General features: G+C 39.4%; 1 protein-coding gene across 1 annotated transcript in view; it reads right to left on the bottom strand.

The window, feature by feature from the left end:
* CFAP69 (cilia and flagella associated protein 69) overlaps window positions 1-18,812 on the bottom strand; it is a 53,341-nt gene that overhangs the window by 24,153 nt on the left and 10,376 nt on the right. Inside the window, exons 7-23 of the mRNA XM_083580135.1 lie at window positions 17,852-18,001; window positions 17,565-17,742; window positions 16,509-16,632; window positions 15,769-15,817; window positions 15,557-15,678; window positions 14,828-15,044; window positions 13,165-13,329; window positions 12,378-12,490; window positions 11,695-11,813; window positions 10,563-10,644; window positions 7,421-7,613; window positions 4,250-4,387; window positions 3,804-3,880; window positions 3,306-3,503; window positions 2,895-2,981; window positions 2,288-2,392; window positions 228-399 (exon numbers count right to left, since the gene is read on the bottom strand). Coding sequence (XP_083436261.1) covers window positions 228-399; window positions 2,288-2,392; window positions 2,895-2,981; window positions 3,306-3,503; window positions 3,804-3,880; window positions 4,250-4,387; window positions 7,421-7,613; window positions 10,563-10,644; window positions 11,695-11,813; window positions 12,378-12,490; window positions 13,165-13,329; window positions 14,828-15,044; window positions 15,557-15,678; window positions 15,769-15,817; window positions 16,509-16,632; window positions 17,565-17,742; window positions 17,852-18,001 — 2,289 coding nt within the window. The remainder of the gene's footprint in view (window positions 1-227; window positions 400-2,287; window positions 2,393-2,894; window positions 2,982-3,305; window positions 3,504-3,803; window positions 3,881-4,249; window positions 4,388-7,420; window positions 7,614-10,562; window positions 10,645-11,694; window positions 11,814-12,377; window positions 12,491-13,164; window positions 13,330-14,827; window positions 15,045-15,556; window positions 15,679-15,768; window positions 15,818-16,508; window positions 16,633-17,564; window positions 17,743-17,851; window positions 18,002-18,812) is intronic.

Here is an 18,812-nt window from a genome sequence, read left to right on the forward strand (position 1 = left end):
AATTAAATCAACTCAGCAATGATTAGACATACCGGTAATCTATATTTGTAACATACTGAATTTATTTGTTAGCATCATGATCTCCACATTATTTCTAAAGCAATATATATCTAAAAATAACTGTGCACTTAACCAGTGTGATACAAATATGTGATTAAAATTTGTATATAAATTAACAACAACAAAAAACAGGGAGCTGCCTAGAACAGCTCTAGACAAGGTTTATTTTACAGATACTGAATCTTTCTTGAATGGATCCACAACTTTAACTGTTTTGATCCTCTTTAAGGCTCCACCACGAATGGAGAGCTTTTTGACTGCAAGATCTGTATCAGCTAGTGGCCCTCCAGTCAATTCAGCAGGTGTACTTTCAACAGTTACTAAGCGACCAGATGCAACCTGGAAAAACAAAACACACTGCTCAGTATTCTGACAAAATGAAAGAAGAGTTCTGTTTTACAACAATTCCTTGGAAAGGAGACATTCTGAAATTCTCTTATTTTAAAGCATATTTTGAAAGGAAATGTAAAAACTATTAGTTGACTTGTAATTGATTTTTCTCATTCATGCTTTTATGATTTGTTTTTCAAGAATGCATTCTGAAACATACACCAGAAGCTCATGCCTTAGGTTTGAAGTGTGTGTGTGTGTGTGTGTGTGTGTGTGTAATGAAGGAGATTGATCATAAATTCAAATCTTATTTCTGCTATCTATGCTTCCTGTCATACTTCTTCCTTAACCCCTTATTACTGCTGATCTCTAACAAATAAAAATAATTTAGATGCTCTTTCCTCTAACACATAAATTATTGAAGAGGCTGCTTGATACCACAGAGCTTACACTTACTTCTCCATCAGCATGCTAGAGCCATAGATTAACTATGGTGGTGAACTGATGTTTTGTTTGAAAAAGTGTTTCAATATGAAGGATGAATATTCTTGCACGCCACCCCCAATCTCCGAGCAGTGCGAGATTTCAGGGGTTCCAGTTGCTTACCAAGGGCTTGTGTTTCCTTTGGGAATGAGGCACAGCGGAGACTGTGGTGTCTTTATGAAAAACGGTTTACTTACACATATATATAACCTGAGCCTACAATGGAGGGGTACACAGCATCGACACCCCCAAAGTGCCTTGCTTCCCCCATAGCCACAGCCTTGGAGTCAACAGAAATTGAACGCTGCTCTCAAACATTTCTCTGACCCCCTCTCCAGATTGCTGCTTTACTTCTAGGTCACATCAGTGCAATTCAACTCTAAATTCAGGTTTTGACCTTATAACTATCTATGAATCGAGGGAGGGCCCCCACCCACAGAATCCCTTTCTTTTGTTTTCCTTAAAGGCCCATCACTCAGGCTGTCACCTCAACACAGGAAGAGAGCCTGGATTATATTTTAGCACTTGCTGGATCTAGGGGTTAATAAGGATCTCACATACAGTCTATTTCTTCCCTCTGCCCCCAAACTCATAAAAATATAGTGAAACACTTGCTGCTGCTGTAATGAAAAATCAAATGTTTTGCATTCTCAGAATTTTCGACTTTGGATATACATTTCTAACAGCCTACTTCCTCCCCACCAAGCACACAACACTACCCGCCAAAGAACAAGAATCTGTCCTGAAAGGTACAAACAAACAACAAAATACAGCTTCCCTGCAGAAAAATAACAGACAAGTTAGCAAAGGCATTAGAACACGCATAATCAAAAACCAATTAAGAAAACGCAATTACACTTTTAACCTTAGTCTAGTACGGTAACCGCTTATTCCTTTCAAGCAAGCTTCCAGTTCATCAGGATCTCTTCAAGCCTTCCTCCTCCTCCTTGGTGCACACTCCCTGTTACAGTTCTGCATCCCAAAGCAGCTTACCCAGTCCCCAATCCTTGGCATACCCAAGATAATGGGTTTTCAACATGTTTAAGCCACGATGCAAGCCTCAGTACCAAAGCTGCATTACCCAAAGGCCTTGCTCATCCTTTCCCTTGTGCTACTGCAGCACAAAGTGGTTTTCAAACACACACAGAGTTTTTTTGAACAATTCCTAAAAATTATTAAACAGCAAGATAGCCTGGCTTATATTTTTAACGCTTTCTGGATCCAGGAGTTAGAAGGATCTTGCATACAGCCTACTTCCCCACCCCCAACTCATAAGAATATAGTGGAATACTTGCTCTGCTGTAAAGAAAACAAACAAACATTATGCATTCTTAGAATTTTCAACCTTAGATAATACTTTTGTAACATTTTATATTTTGAAATTCATATTTAAGATTTGTAAGGATTCACTTACAGTTGTATTTAGGCCTTTAATGTCCGTTGGATGGAATGTTGCGTTGTAAGGTTTTACCTTTGTTCTAGAATTTTCTATGGATTTTTCCTGAATCCTTTTCGCTTTCTATAAAAAATTCAAAAAGGGGTGAGGGATAAATGACATGGCAAAGTCAAATATCTCTTTTTACTGGCTTTTGAAGTTTTAGCCTTATCACATTAATAGGCTTACTATACAAATAGGGGTGTTTCAGACTGTGTATCTTTCCAAGTATGGTGATGCAATCCACCCTGAGTAAAAGTAATATGAAGAACCAGCAATTCTAAGTATACAAACAAGTACCGTACATTGTACATAAATGCCCCTTCCTTACAAGTGACTGAACAACCTCACACTGTCCAAAGAGAAACTGAAGGAATTGTTTTGAACATATTTAAGACATCTGTTTGGCACATCTGCTTGTACAAGCCTTCCTATTCTTAATTTTCAAGTTTAATCTATTTATCCTGAAAATATAAATTATACAGAATAGAAAAGAGGATCCACAATAAATATCTATTTAATAGCTTAAAATATATATTAATTGGAGCTAAAATCATCCCAAATGCAGTATTCACAATATCCTTACCTTTAAAGTCTCATAATTTGATGTCCGGGCCAAGAAACTTTCCCAGGACTTACTGACCATTTCCTTTTGCTTATGGAGGGATTGAATCTAGAGCGTGAAAGAGATTAAGGAGGAAATTAAAACCTCTCATTCTTCAAAAGTGTCTTTAGTGGCACAGTTCAGTTATGGAAGTAGTTCAGAGCAGAGCTCTGGTTGCACTGTAGGCACCAATATCACTACACCCTACAGTTTGTTTGCAATTAGCCCCCTCCCCCAAAGTGGAGATGGTATTCCGAGTATAGACTCTGTAGGAGAGACAATAACTTCTTAGTTTTTAAAGAAAAAGCGCTTCTTATAAATATGTGTTATAAGAAAGGGAGTTTATTTCTTTTTAAAAAATGGTTCCCTCTCACATGCTGCTTCTTTGCTTACCTTGGCATAACTTTTTTCTTCTTCTCGAAGTTCCTGGTATTGTTGGCTTTCCAGCATTTCAGTCTGAAGAGAGATAACCATCTTTCCAACGTTTTCAAATGCTTCCGTAATAACCTGCAGTGCTTCATGGTCAGGAGTTACGGGTTTGATGTTTTCTTTTTTAAGTTCTGCATATATCTCACTCCAGATTTCACCTACCTTTATTAACAAAAGTGGCACTTTTAGAAAGCTATCAATACCAAGGACAGCTAACTCTTTTCGGGTAAAGACCCAGAAAGAGCCACTTTTGATTCTCTGTTCAAGTATCTATTTTTATTCATTAAGTTTAAAGAGGAAGCCAAGTGTAATCACAGGCAAAAGTCTGGCATTTTAAATTCTAACAATGTGTCTTGTATTGTGACTGCAAAGGAGTACATATGTAGTGCTTCAGATTCTTAATTATACTAGCTCTAACAAACGAAACCATAAATAACAAATCACATATTAAACAATGCTTACCTTGAAGTCAAGATATCTACGTATGATAGCAAGTGTAACAAAATCCTTGGCAGAGAGGCCAGGCAAATTTTCAAAGCCTAAAGTAAAGCATTAATAATTACTTTTAGAGAAATCTTATTTCTGTATTGAGATTTACACTGTCACAAGGCAAATTCAAAGTGGACACATTAGCAAAACTATGTGATCCTGCCAAGAATATTGGAAGCTCCTGGCATAGATAGCCATAATAGCTGGTTGACAAGGAGATACAGGATTTTTCTTTTCCTAGTTCTGCAGTTGCAGATGCAGATGAACTTGCCAAACTTGTGTGTAACTCTGATTATTCATTCTTCTGTTTATGCACGCTGTCTTTGGTTAAATAACATAAATTATTTTACTGTTTTATATCCACCTTCTTAGAAATTAAAGTATATGTAAAATGCAGGAAATAAATTCATGGCCTTTACCTAATTTACATATTACACAATAAATCTTTGCTCGCATGTTTTCAGCAACATCCATAACAGCAATAGTGGGACAACTGGCAGGCATTGGAGTAACTTCTTGCTTTCTTTGGAACTTGCCAGCCAATGGCTTCTTTGTATCTGCAGAGGGAAAATTTCAGTGTTAGGTTCCACTCATCATCAGATATTCAGTAATTATAATACTTTCACTGAAAGAGTGTACCGTATTTTTCCGTGTATAAGATGAGATTTTTTCTTACGAAATAATGTGAAAAAGGGGGGGGAGGTCTGTTGACATTTCATACCCCCGCTCTGCAGATATGTGGGATTGTTTCATCACATGTCTGTATTTACATTCCAACTCTGTTGGAAGTCATGGGAGCGAAAGTTGTTTTTACACTGTTCCGTTCTGTTGTATTTTTGTTTTCCCTTCTCTCCGAGGAAGAAGAGAGAGAGGAGCCATGCTTTTCCTTTGTCCTGATTTGTATATAATAAAGTAGCTTAGTACTTACACCTTGAGCCTAGCTCTGCTGTTGCTGACTCTGCTAAGTCAATGTGTGCTCACATCCCAAGACATGAGTCACGGAATCACGTCGGGGAAGAAGATTGATGGATGATAACCCAAGCGGCACGCAGAAGGGAGAGAAGGCTGGCACATATATGTCATTTGCCTGGGGGCCTGTCCTGCCTCCTGGCGACCCCCCGACAGGGTCGTCTTATACACGGATAGTACAGAGGTGGGATGGGGGACTGGTTGCTGCTGTGAGCAGTTTTTCGGTGGCAATTGGGCAGGTGATTGGTGGCTGTGGCAAGGGCTGTTAGCGATTGGCTGTTGCTACAGCAATTGGGCGGGCAATTGGCGGCTGTCGGCGAGTGGGCAGCCGATTGGTGGGTGTGGTGATGTGCGTGATTGTCATCGTCGGTGCGGTGGGTGAGTGATTTTTTGCAATCCCCCCATTTTCTTAATTCTTAATAGGGGGCGTCTTATACATGGGGGCATGTTAAACATGAAAAAATACAGTACTCTGTTATATGTCATTTAGGTATTATCTATTAAAATGTATAGAGACATTCAATTTTTTTAACGAGTATATATATAACAGTCTCCACTGACCTTCATTCCAAGAAAACCAAACCCTGGGTAAGTGCTGAAACCCCCTGGAGTCTTTCACAGCTCAGATACAGGGGTAGTGTACAACAATATCAAACTTCAGGTGCATGACAATGTCTTTCTTATTCCAATATACATTTTAGGCTACTGTTTGAGTTTATGTTCAGTTTTATGGTGAATTTTTATTGTTTTATCCTCTGTATGGTTTATTTTTATGTATGCTATTTAGAAATGTGAACGCTTGAGTGATATATAAATACCACAGACAAACAACAAAATATTTCATATATAAGAGCCTCTATTCCTCAGCATTATTACCTCCTGGTCCGCTTGACTTGACTGAGCCAAGCATTTTTAAAAATACAAAACTTATTGACGAAATTCTTACAACTCTCCACATTTCTCCACAACAGCCCAAAAGCAACAATTGTTTGTAATAACTGGTTTTCAGACTACTCCATCCCTATTATGATGAGGGTGTTTATGTATATTTCTATGAGTCAAAACTTGGCAATGGTGTTTGTTTTAATTTATGAATTATATTGAGGGCTTTCTGAGATGAATACCGGGCTTCAAATCTAGCATCATTAATTTGGTTGGAGAATGAGAACAAAACACTGGTTAGGAAACAATGTTTACTATACTCTGTACTGACTTTATTACATTGTTTCACTTTTACTTATACAAAATGTTATATTCTAAGAAACTGATTATGTTTAGGGAAAATGAATTTAGTTTTTAAATAAGATGCATAAAGAGTGGTATTGAGTGAAACAGATTTAGCAAGCAAAGCTACCTCAATCAATCACTCAAACTAATAATAGATGCTCTTTGCAGCTGAAGGGACAAATGCCATCTAGTGGTAAAACTAGTAACAGAATAAAGTATTTCGAGTCATGACTGAACTGGGGCTCTGTTTCTCCTACTGTGTGACCAACGTATTTATTTATTTCGACCTCATAATATCTACAGCAATTAGCACAGGCCAAACGCCTGTCCTTTTGAGAAAATAGGATGTGCATCTTGACAAAGTATACCCATTTAAGTGTTTATACTAGAAGTAGCACCCAACCACAAAAGTATACCATTTTCCATCAGGGAGGAGAAAGCAATTAATCACCCATTCCTCTATGTTGCTGCTACAATGCAATGCTGCAATGCCCCCCTCCTGACTGAATAACAACACTGGACTACACTGCAGGGTTGCCATGCACTATTGTGTCTCACCACCACCACACAGCAGTATTAGCATAGCATAGCGATATTTGCAGGACTGATGTTATCCATGCTTTCTCAACAACAATACCCCTTCCCCTTTTAATGCAGATGTACCAATTTTATTTATATTTGCATTTGCAAATTTTTAAAACAATGGGTGGTTTTTTTTGCATTAAATTCTACATAAGATATACATTAATTCCTTTCTTTGCTGCTTTTTTTCTTCTGAGTAAACATGCTTCTGTCTTATCATGGCTATGCTAAATCCTGAATTTCAAAGTTATTTTCTCTGGGCAACAACCCCCTTCTCTACCACAAACAAAAAGAAGCGAAGCCCAACTTCAGAATGAACCAGAAAGCCTCTTCATCATAATGAAAAAATACTTTCTTCATTGTCCCAATCTAGAAAAAAATATGGAGTGACACATACACCAAGAAAGACTCAAACACAGAGACGTACCTAGGGGTTGGCCCCCGCTGGTGGTGCAGGCTGGGGGTTTGTGCAAAACTTGCGGTGCTGCTTGGTGCTCCTGGGCTGCCAGCTACTGGGCGGCCTGTTCTGTGGCCACTAATTCCACAAGTAACTGTGGAAATTAGTGCCTGCCCATTTTGCTTCGTAGTTTTTGTTCCACAAAGGCTAGAGGTTTATTTATTTTTTTAGGGAAAGCTCAGAGTCTGGAAACCCTGCCAGCTCTGAGTTTGGCACAGCTGCACTCCCCTTATCCCACTCTCCATGTTCCTGTATATAATCACACTTTGAAAAATTCAGCTCTTCTTAAAACTTCAGTAATTCTCTTAAATCTACAACTACTATGATATAAAATACTCGGCAATCTAATACTTACCAGCAATTCTCCCAACTTCGTCATGTTTCACTCCCATCTGAATCTCTTCTTCTCTCCATAACTTTATTAATAAATTGGCTGCTGTTTGATCTTTTTTCCCTCGCCAGGTATTGATATGAGAAGCAGTTTTAGGGTTGTCACAAAATTCAACTAATATCCCAAGTATTAGATTGCAAACATTCTTTTGATTTAACTTTGCAGAAGAAAAACAAGGACAGAATTTCAAAACTAATCCCTAAGAAATTTTGCCTTCACAATTATTATATATATAAAAAAACTTTGAGCATTAAAACCCTGATCTAGTGGCCCAATGAATACATAGGCATTCAAATGCACAGATGGATTTCTCCCACACACTTCAATGTCAGTGAATACTTTGAATGAATAGGAATTCATGCAAAGCTGGGTTGTGAAAGGAATGAGGCATCTCTTAGTTACATATGTACAGGAGATCCACAGAGCTTTGAACTGGGGCTCAGTTGTTAACACTAACTACCGTATTTTTCGCACCATAGGACGCTCCGTCCCATAGGACGCACCTAGTTTTTTGGGGGGGAAATAAAGGAAAAAAATTTCCCCTTTATTTCCCCCGCAAAAGCAGGTCAGGGAAACCGAACCAGGTCGAGGAACAGCGGGATGGTGGCGCTGCGCCTCCCTGCTGTCCCCCGAGCTTGTGGGGCTGGCTGATGTCTGCCTGGCGCGCGGGGCGCTCTGCTTCAGGGCGCCCCACCCGCCAGGCAGCAGGCTGCTATCCGCAGCGTGGGGAGCCTTGCCGGGAACTCCTGCAGGGCTCCCCACGCTGCGGGTGTCTGCCCAGCGTGAGGGGCGCTCTGATTCAGGGCGCCCCACCCACCGGGCGGCAGGCTGCTATCCGCAGCTTGGGGAGCCTTGCGGGGAACTCCTGCAGGGCTCCCCACGCTGCAGATGTCTGCCTGGCGCGAGGGGCGCTCTGCTTCAGGGCGCCCCACCCGCCCGGCGGCAGGCTGCTATCCGCAGCGTGGGGAACCTTGCGGGGAACTCCTGCAGGGCTCCCCACGCTGCGGATGTCTGCCTGGCGCGAGGGGCGCTCTGATTCAGGGCGCCCCACCCGCCGGGCGGCAGGCTGCTATCCGCAGCTTGGGGAGCCTTGCGGGGAACTCCTGCAGGGCTCCCCACGCTGCAGATGTCTGCCTGGCGCGAGGGGCGCTCTGATTCAGGGCGCCCCACCCGCCCGGCGGCAGGCTGCTATCCGCAGCGTGGGGAACCTTGCGGGGAACTCCTGCAGGGCTCCCCACGCTGCAGATGTCTGCCTGGCGCGAGGGGCGCTCTGCTTCAGGGCGCCCCACCCGCCGGGCGGCAGGCTGCTATCCGCAGCTTGGGGAGCCTTGCGGGGAACTCCTGCAGGGCTCCCCACGCTGCAGATGTCTGCCTGGCGCGAGGGGCGCTCTGCTTCAGGGCGCCCCACCCGCCCGGCGGCAGGCTGCTATCCGCAGCGTGGGGAGCCTTGCGGGGAACTCCTGCAAGGCTCCCCACGCTGCGGATGTGTTCCCGAAGCGCCGGGCGCTCTGCTTTCAGGGCGCCCGACGCTCCCGGAAGCAGGCTACCATTCGCAGCCTAGACACGGCTAGCGGAGCGCTGCGCTAATCCCGAAGTTTGGGGCGTGCGGAGCTCAGCGCGCCCCAAGCTTCTGGGTGCCGGCAAGGTCTCCGCTAGACGGCTAGCGGAGACCTTGCCGGCACCCAGAAGCTTGGGGCGCGCTGAGCTCCGCACGCCCCAAGCTTCGGGATTAATGCAGCACTCCGCTAGCCGTGGGAGAGCTGGGTCTCCCATGGCTAGCGGATAGCTTCCTGAAGCCTGGAGAGCGAGAGGGGTCGGTGCGCACCGACCCCTCTCGCTCTCCAGGCTTCAGTGAAAGCCTGCATTCGCTCCATAGGACGCACACACATTTTCCCTTGCTTTTTAGGAGGGAAAAAGTGCGTCCTATGGTGCGAAAAATACGGTACCTATTTTTCCATTATAAAACCTGTAGATGCATGAAGCAAATATTTTAGAGGGCAGACTTTACTGAAGTGTACAATGTATTAGGATGGACAGAAAAATGTCTGAGCAATACTTGTTAAAAGTTGTATTAGGCTCTTTGTCTTCTCCAGTTCTGGGGATGTGATATTTTGAATGGAATCTGATTATCAGGTGCAGAATTTTAAATCCTGAAAATTTTTGTCCCCAGTTTAAGTAAGTGAAATGCAAGTTTCTGCTTTTCTAATTTTAGAAATATGTTTGAAAATGCAATCACTACAAAAGGTCTGTTCAAACACTCTGCATTTGTACTCCACATTGTGTTTATACTTGTTCTACTTTAAGGCTTCCACGTTCCACCTGTGTATTCCTGCATTTTAGAGTGTGAGCCTGTAAGCAGGTCCTTTTTTATCTAAGTACAGTGCCTACTACATTGTACATACTTTACAGATAACAGTACCCTTGATTTGTATCTCTTTTACCTAATTCCAACACACTCCTTTCCCCCCAAAAAACATGTTTTCCAAACCTAAGTACTGGTAGGTATTTCAGAACAAAGTACACAAATTGAAAATATTTGTGCAAAATATGAGTACTTGAAGTTCTATTGATTTACTTCACTTCAGAGCATGTATTTCTTGGAACAGATTTACTGTTTCCATAATTTGCATTATTTTGGTGCAGATTATGAACAGACCTTAATGTTGTGCAATTTGTCATTCCCAAGACAGACGGATGCCAACAATTCCCTAAGAAGGTCTGTTTCCTGAGGCAGTGCCTCCTAGTTGCTGTGCATGTACAGTGAAGACTTTCTTCATGTTTTGCTTCTTTGTAAATAAAACTGCACCCATTTTCCATCTATGACTACAGACTGCAAGGCACCACCTCTGTTGTGGGAATAACACATTTTCATTTTCAGAGCAAAGAGTCATACTTGGCACATGGAAAAATTGTGTGTGTATTTCGAGTCTTTACTATAGCAGTGTAGATTGTGGTTGCATGAGCATCACAGATGCACATCAAGTATAGTCTGACAGGGAGCACAACAATGGACATATAGCTGAAACCTGACACCTCAGCAAGAGTTGATTACACAATGTGTATTTAATATTTTACTATAGGTGGTTTCCCAATAAACAGTACTCACAACTAGCAAATCCAGGAGAGTGAAGAGGCCTTCTCTTTCAATAAAATAGTCCTCTAAAATAGTACAGCCCATGACACAGCACCTTAAATGAAAATAATTTCAGTTCATTTAATTTCTTTTGCTTACTCTGAGAACACACATGGGATTTACACTAACACATTGAAAATGGGAAAATATCTAATTTGGATGCTTCTATTTTATTATATTAATTTGAATGTAATGAATGTCTCAAATGATTTTCATTTATAAAAGGATATACGATACAAATTTCAAAACAGATGAAAAAACTTTGATCAAAAGTGTTCATATTGAGGTAATATAAAAAGGACAACTCCTACCCCACCCTATTAAAGATCAACACCAAACACAGGCATGGGCATAGTTTAATCATACCCTATAACCCCATTTAAGACCCAAATGTTAGGGCGAACAGAAACATCTTTGTCTGGCACTTAAAAATGGGTAATGATGGTGCCATGTGTATCTCTCTGGGGAGAGCATCCAGCCACCACTGAAAAGATCCGTTCTCATGTTGCCACCTTTCACACCTCCCTCAGAAAGACTCAGTTGATGAATGCAGGGTCCATGCAGGTTCATATGGGGAAAGGTGGTCCCATGGTTGATGGTACCGAAAGCTGCTGAGAGCTTAGGGAGAATTAACAGGGTCACACTCATGCATCTCTCTCCCAACAGAGGTCATCATATAGGGTGACCAAAGTAGTTGCCACACTGTACAAATACCGGGCCTAAACCCCAAATGTAATGGATGAAAAAGTTCACAGAACTTTACTGCTACATTTTGAAGGCAGCCTCATTGGGGTACTATGTGGTTTTATTTTCAAGGATATTTCTTCCTTTATATACAACTTAATTGAATTTTTTTTTTTTACATTTTCAGTATACTCTTGACTGATAATAAAAAATCATCCAATAGATTAACAAAATGCATAAAAAAGAAAAATATAGTAGTCATTGCCAATTCATTAGCATTTCAACTCATAGAAACCAAAGATATTCAGAGAATGTAAAGTGTGCAGATAGAAAGGAGACATAATCTTGTGGCACTGTGCATTTATTTGCGATGCTGAAAATCCTCTTTACAGAAGGTCACAGTAAAAATAGCTGAACATACCATAAGCAGTCCAGAGCAGTAAAAAGCAGACGATTATGACCCAATCCACTATAGAATTTCTTTGAATCCATCTTCATAAAAGGAATAAGTGTATCAACTCCTTCCCATCCAAAGAGTTCCTGTTTGATATATATCAAAGCCATTTTAATCTAGAAAAACTGTACACATTCATAATAATTTACACTACACTTAATAATTATTATAACCATTACATTCATTCTCTGTAGTTTTCTGTGATGGAGAGACCCAGAGGCAAGCCATCTGTTATCATATGAAAAGCAGCCTACTTCCACCAGTTTAGAATCCTCACTCAAGCATCCTGACACTACAGAGGAAAGGAAGACAGAAGAGGCTTATCACTTTTTTTACCCTCTTAGGGAACAGAGGGTTCCAGCAAGATTAATTATTGCCAAATGGAATAAGATGTATCCATGCTGTTGGCTAAGCCTTTGGGTCTTCCAGTGTTATCGTACAAGCAACTGGTTTTCAAAGTCCCTTCCACTCCAAACTGCTAGGGAAGGTTAACTACTTGTGAGAATTAACATTTTAAGATTTAAACAAGTAGGAGCTAAGAGCACATGACCTATAGACAGAAACCATAAATACTTATTTTGCTTATACATGATAATATTAGATTCCAATATTAGATTCTACGATTTTAAAAACAATGAGAAAATACTAACCTTTCTATGAAGGTTATTTTCACAAAGAGTTGACAAGAGAAGTAAAATATCAGTCTGAATTTCTACCACAATGGCACTTTCTGGATAATTTTTTGTGGTATTCTTTAAGATACCTAGCAGAATAAATAAATGTATAATATCAAATTTACTCCTCCAGAAAAAAATGTTTCACATAGTTTAGCCAAAATACACAGAGTTACTTTAGGTACTGTTAAAGGCTTGTGTGTGATGGTTTTGTTCGTGTGTTGTTGTTTTTTAAACAGTAGTCCACTACTACTAAAATGAATTACAAACTGCTTTTGATTTTTTCATGAATTTCAACAATTATTTGCCACAATGTGTATGAGGGAAATAATTTAGAAAGGAAAGGTTAAAAGCCCTGTTACGCACACAAATTATTTGGATAGATATAGTTCTTGATATATATTTTAAATGGGCATCCCAGTGTATTACCATGTACTGAATCCAATATATTGATTTGATCTTTCCTTTCATGTAAATTCAATCAGCAGGGTTGTGCTCTTATAGTGAAAACAGAAAGAACACAGATGAAATGTCTGCTCAAGAAATTTTCATGCTATGAATCTGCACTGCTATTCAGGACCTGGAGCCAATATGTGAAACCTATGGGGAGTGCAATTCTGCATAATGTATAGAAAGGGTGGGGGAAAGGAAGATTGGTTATTAGAGATTAAAAAGTAAAGTTTCAAAAGAGAGTAGAAATGAAAGCTGGAGAAGTTCATCAATTCAGGCAAAGGTAGCCAAGACTATTTAATATATACCTCACCTAACAGTTGATTAATTGCTCCCTGATCACAAAGATCAACATTCACAGCATCATCACAAAGGGACACAACAGGATTCAGTACTTTCAAGGTGTAGCGCATCTGTGCAAGCTTGGTGCCACGACCGCCAGTACCATGGAAGCTGTTACCTTGAGCAAAGAAAGGATCTGCAAAATACGAAAACAAAACATCTTCTTTTGCAATACAGTGTGTTTAGGCTATGGCAAGGTCTTTTGTGTAAATATGATTTGAAGAATATTGCAGACTTTAACATTGTACTTTGTTATCATAACATACATAACCAACCAGTGGCTGCAACATAAGACATTTCATGGTTGATCATCATAGATTTACTGAAAGACATTATCATGGCTCCCTGGTGTTAACTGTGTGGGAAAAAGAAATACAGTACTGAGAGAAAGGAATGTACTACACATGAGTCCCAATTCAACTGCATAGTGACAGAGGGCATAAGGCAATGCCTGCACTTCCCCTCACATTATAAAGAATCTAAGTATACTAGTCCAGACTGTTTCCTGTTTCTTTCATACCTATGTTGATCATATACTTGTAAGCTGATTTACTACAGTTCCTACAACTGGGATAAGGTTTAATCTTGATCCCTGGCATGTCAGGTCTCCCACTGGTGTTTGGTAATAGAGTGAGAAATATTCAAAGAATTACATTTTTTAAAGCTGTGCTTGTTTTAAAGCCTGCCCAGTGTTATAGTGTTCATGCAACTGAGGTTCAATGCAACAGTCAAATCTGTAATTTCTTTGTTCAAGGCTATTGATTTTCAGTTTTCTGTGACTGAATACAGGCAACGACCGATTAACATGCATCTGAAAGATGCATGATTTCGCATGTGCACACAGTGCCAAACCTGGAAATGACAAAAAAGTCACAAAAAAGGGCGGCATGGGGGTGGAGCGGGGGCTGGGAACGGAACCCTGCATGAAATGGTCGTTGACTGTAATTCAGCACCAGCGGTAGACACAACACTGAAAATAAATTAAAATATAAGATAAAAATATGTTTAAAGGCTTTGCTTAAGTATACTGTAATAATAAGATTTTAGCTTCAACAGATACATCTTGCATTGTTTCCAAAAGACACAAGCATGACTCCTGAATATATCTTGCACAGACAATAATAATAATAATAATAATAATAATAATAATAATAATAATAATTTTTATTTATACCCCGCCCTCCCCAGCCAAGGCCGGGCTCAGAGCGGCTATAAAGCACCATGCCATGTACAAGGCCAGCATTATGTAATAACTGAGAAAGCTACACTTTGCAAGGTGCCTTGAGACCTCAGAGCACCTTGCACCTGATGTCATTGTGACATCAGATGATTTGCAGGTGGGCAGCTGTGCCCACCTGTCAAATTTGGTCCATGAGGCTGATCCTAATGTGGATCTGACTCATGGAATCAAAAAGCTTCCCTACTCCTCATCTAACTGGTACTGAGCTTCATGGTCACCATGTCCTTGGCAATCCTGAAAACAATTCCTCACCTATAGAATAGTGAGGATTTACAATGCTTTCAGATGTGAAATTAAGAAATGGATTCTCTAAACTTCTTGCTTCTCTAAGTATAGGCATTAAGCATAATCAGTGATATGATTTAAGAACAGTAGTTCTATCCCACCTACTCACCGTTGCCCATGCACCATTCGAGAAACATGAGAAGGCGAGTGTTTCCTTGGCACATCATGTAGTCATCTACCAACAAGGGAGCCATTGTAGCTAAGGTTGCAATTGCAAGAAGCTGTAACTCTTCATACTGGGCAGCAGACATGTCAACCATTCCTGGCTTTTCATTTGGTTTTAAATAATGAAACAAGGCCAGTATAACTTTACCCTCTTGTAGCAGCTAAACAAAGGAAGGAGATATAATATAAAATGTCACTGAAAAAGTAAAATATAAATCTATAGAAGTGAAGCCAAATGTTCCACTTTTTATAGAACTTGTATTTAATGTTTCTGTTCTGAGGTGCCACTGGTAAGACCAGTGGTCATCCTATTGTTATGTCATAGCAAGTGCCTGGCAAGAACGTGTTCCATTTAAAAAGCAATCTAAAAATTAAGTCAGAAAACCCTTCACACGGTTTCTGAAATAGGCTGAACTCGGAAGTCTGATTTATATATTGCCACAGTACTTTCAGAATTGCTTGTGCACATTCTTCTTAGTATAGGCTAGACTCACAGCATATTTCAAATAAAAATTCTATTGTAGTGAGAAAACAGTAGTAAGCTTCAAGCTACAAGCTGGTGTATGATATTTATGTATTTCATAAAATGTATATACCACTGGATTGTAGAAAAAACCTGTGTAAACACAGATAATTAAAATGATTAATAACTAAATAATCACATATATCTTACCTGTACAATACATAAATCTTTTGCTAGTACAGTAAGCATGTTAAGCAGTAACTTTTTCAACTCAAAATCTTCATAACAGTAAGTCAGCCTGAGGTTCTTTACCAAAGGATTATGACTTTTTACTGTGAATGAAACAAAAATATTCTTGGTAAAATAATTAACTGTTGACTGATAAACTGAAGTATCAGTTACTAAAAAGTTATACTGCTTACCTTCAACAAAAGTGGCAAATAATATTAACAGCTTGGCAAACCCTGTTTCCTAAAAAATACACACAAGTTACAGTGGGGGGGGGGGAGAACAGTGTAAGCGTTACTACGTTCATGTAAGTAGGGCACACAAATAATAAAAATAGACTACTTTTAGCTTTACTATAAAATACTAATTGCGGTAGGGGCTTTAGCGTAGCTTTTCACAAATAACTGGACTTGTTATGAACTGCCCAAGTAATAGAAAGGCAGTTGAAAATGGTTAAGTACCAAGATCCTATGTCAGAAGACAGGACTTAAAATCTTATGAGATTAGGAGGTGAGAAATGGCTCCACTCCCAAGACATATCTTACATTTCCTGGAACCTGTGGAACGCTTAAGAAACAGAGACTATGTTCCTACAGACAACCTTATGGACAGAGACCAATTAACAAAGAAAGCAGAAGACTGAAGAAGAGAAAGAGATCTCCCCAGGAGCCCTGAAATAACTAAGCAACCCACAAGGCATGTTAAGAAACACCCCAGAGGACACTGGCAACTACAAAATCCTAAGAAACATCTTTTTGCAGGACAACAGAGTAACACAGTACATTTCAAAGAAGGGGATTTGTTTCTATATTTGACATGCTGACACTAACGCACTAGCAGACCACAATAATACAATCATTTCCTTTAAAAGTCCTTTCAAAATACCAGCAAAAAATGGGTCTACAAAACTCAAAATTGTGTATAGTATACATACAATCATTGGTGCTCCTGGGTTCTGAGCCACAAGGGTGGCGATCACCAAAATGTCATTTCTTAGCTGGCGATCATAATGGCGGGAACCATGTATAAGCAAGTTCGTAAATGCTTCCTTCAGAGCACTAATAAAAAGGTGATATTTTGTATTTTAATTTATGCACTCTATCTCTAATCAGATATATAGGATATAATAAAATATATACTTATCTTCAAAATCTGAAATTCCAAACACTCTTTTCCTTCACTTTTAATTTACACTTAATATTTAAATTATTTTGAAGTACGTATTACATTACCAAACTCTTAAATTAACTGCAAAATAGAGGATCAGATTTTTGCTCAGTGTGCAGTAAGATGGGACTGTTGATAAAAATTAAGTGTACAAAAGATGCTCATTGCAGGTTTTTAAGCAGAGATTGGATAGCCATCTGTCATGGATGCTTTAGTTGAGATTCCTGCATTGCAGGAGGTTGGACTAGATGACTCTCAGGGTCCCTTCCAACTCGACAATTCTATGAAAAGAAAAACCCTGCTAGATAATACTGAAGAATTGTCTAGTCTAGTCCAACAACCTGTTGCACAATGGTCAGCTAGATGTTTCTAGGAAGCCTAGTGAAAGAGCATGTGGAAGAACAGTTCTATTCAGGCACTGAGGCCCAGCAGCTGATATTCAAAGACATACTAGCCCCCATTTTGCGATTAAGCACTAACAGACACAAGAATTCAACCAATCCATTCTTACAGCCACCAAATTCACTGGCCATCATCTTATTTTGTAGTAGTAAATTCCCTACGTTGACTATGAATTGCAACGCAGTCACATACAAGTCTACAGTACACATGGTGTTTTATTATGATGATGGGGACGACAACACTCACCTATTTATTATAACTTTGGAAGATTATCCATACTAGGTATTAGTGAAAATATGTTCCTTCTTTCTTTTTAAAGCATATGTGAAATACAAGCTAAAAATCATACATACTTTACAATTTATGAACTAATTATTAGAATAGTAGCTGAGATGATATATGCTATGTGAGTGCACTTAACTTTACACATTCCAAATTACTGAGCTGCTCAATAATTTCTTCCTTAGAGGTTTTTTCTAATAAATTCCAGAGGATTTCTGAGGAACGGAATAGCAGCTGTCCAGAAGGGTCAGCATCATTAAGATGAGAACATAATCTTCTTGGGGCTTCAGCTTTCATCATAAGTTTACAATTTGTCTCTGAAATGGAAAAGGATCAATACTTAGGTTCATCATATTGCTAATGTTTTATGAAATAGAAAAGCAAAATAAGAAAAGATTATATATTAAATAGATAAATTACACTAACCAGAAATAGAAAGATGTTGCAGTGTTTTGATTATCCATAATTTCTCTTGAAGTTGATTTTCAACTAATGTCAGCGCCAGGACTAAAGTTTCTGCTAAACCTCCTGCTTCCACCATCTGCCTTTTATAGTTTGCACTTACAGGTTGATAAACTGGAGAAACAATAGTTTTAAGATGCAAATCTTATTGATGTAAAGCAAAGGACGATGCGGACATGTAATATTTTGTTATGGAAAGATTCAGAAATGCCCTACTCCTAATAACTAAATAATTTTCCAAACATATTATTATGCTAAATCTGGCCAGAATCCTGTGACTGATGCCCCACTTAATTAAATGCTATTGGAATAGGAGGGAACATGGAAACACAACAGTAATTTACAACTATCTTGACCATGGTTGGGAAATTGTCAAAATGAAAAAGTGTCTCTGTGTAAGTAAAACCTAAAATTAATACAAACACATTAAAGCCTATACTGTACACTAATCTCATAAAAGGATCATGAATATCACCAAGCACATTGAGTTAAAGTATTCTTTTCTATGAATAAGAGCAAACTTGGGGTGGGGGTATTTAACTGCTGAAGTTGCTTCCAGTCTAAGCAGGTGCTAGAATCAGGAGATGCAATCCTGTATCTCAGCTGTATCACCCATTGAGACCATATGAATAAGCTTGAAAATATTATAAATCTACCAACCAAACACAGCATCCAGCTGGAATGCATGCTTGATCAGGAAATAGATAACATTCAAAATGAAACAATTTGAATCTATCCACCTTTGAAAAGACACTTCAGTTTAGAGAGGAGCTGCATTTAATTAGCCAATTGAATAGAGGTGTAACAAACTTAAACCTAATACTGGAAACATTTTAAGTTTACTATATGCAACAATGCTAGATGCTAAGAGCATATATGGCCAATTAGACCTTTGCTCAGGACGATCATGTTTTCACATGCATCT

Source organism: Podarcis filfolensis (assembly GCF_964270895.1).
Source record: "Podarcis filfolensis genome assembly, chromosome: 12".
Taxonomy (NCBI): Eukaryota; Metazoa; Chordata; class Lepidosauria; order Squamata; family Lacertidae; genus Podarcis; species Podarcis filfolensis.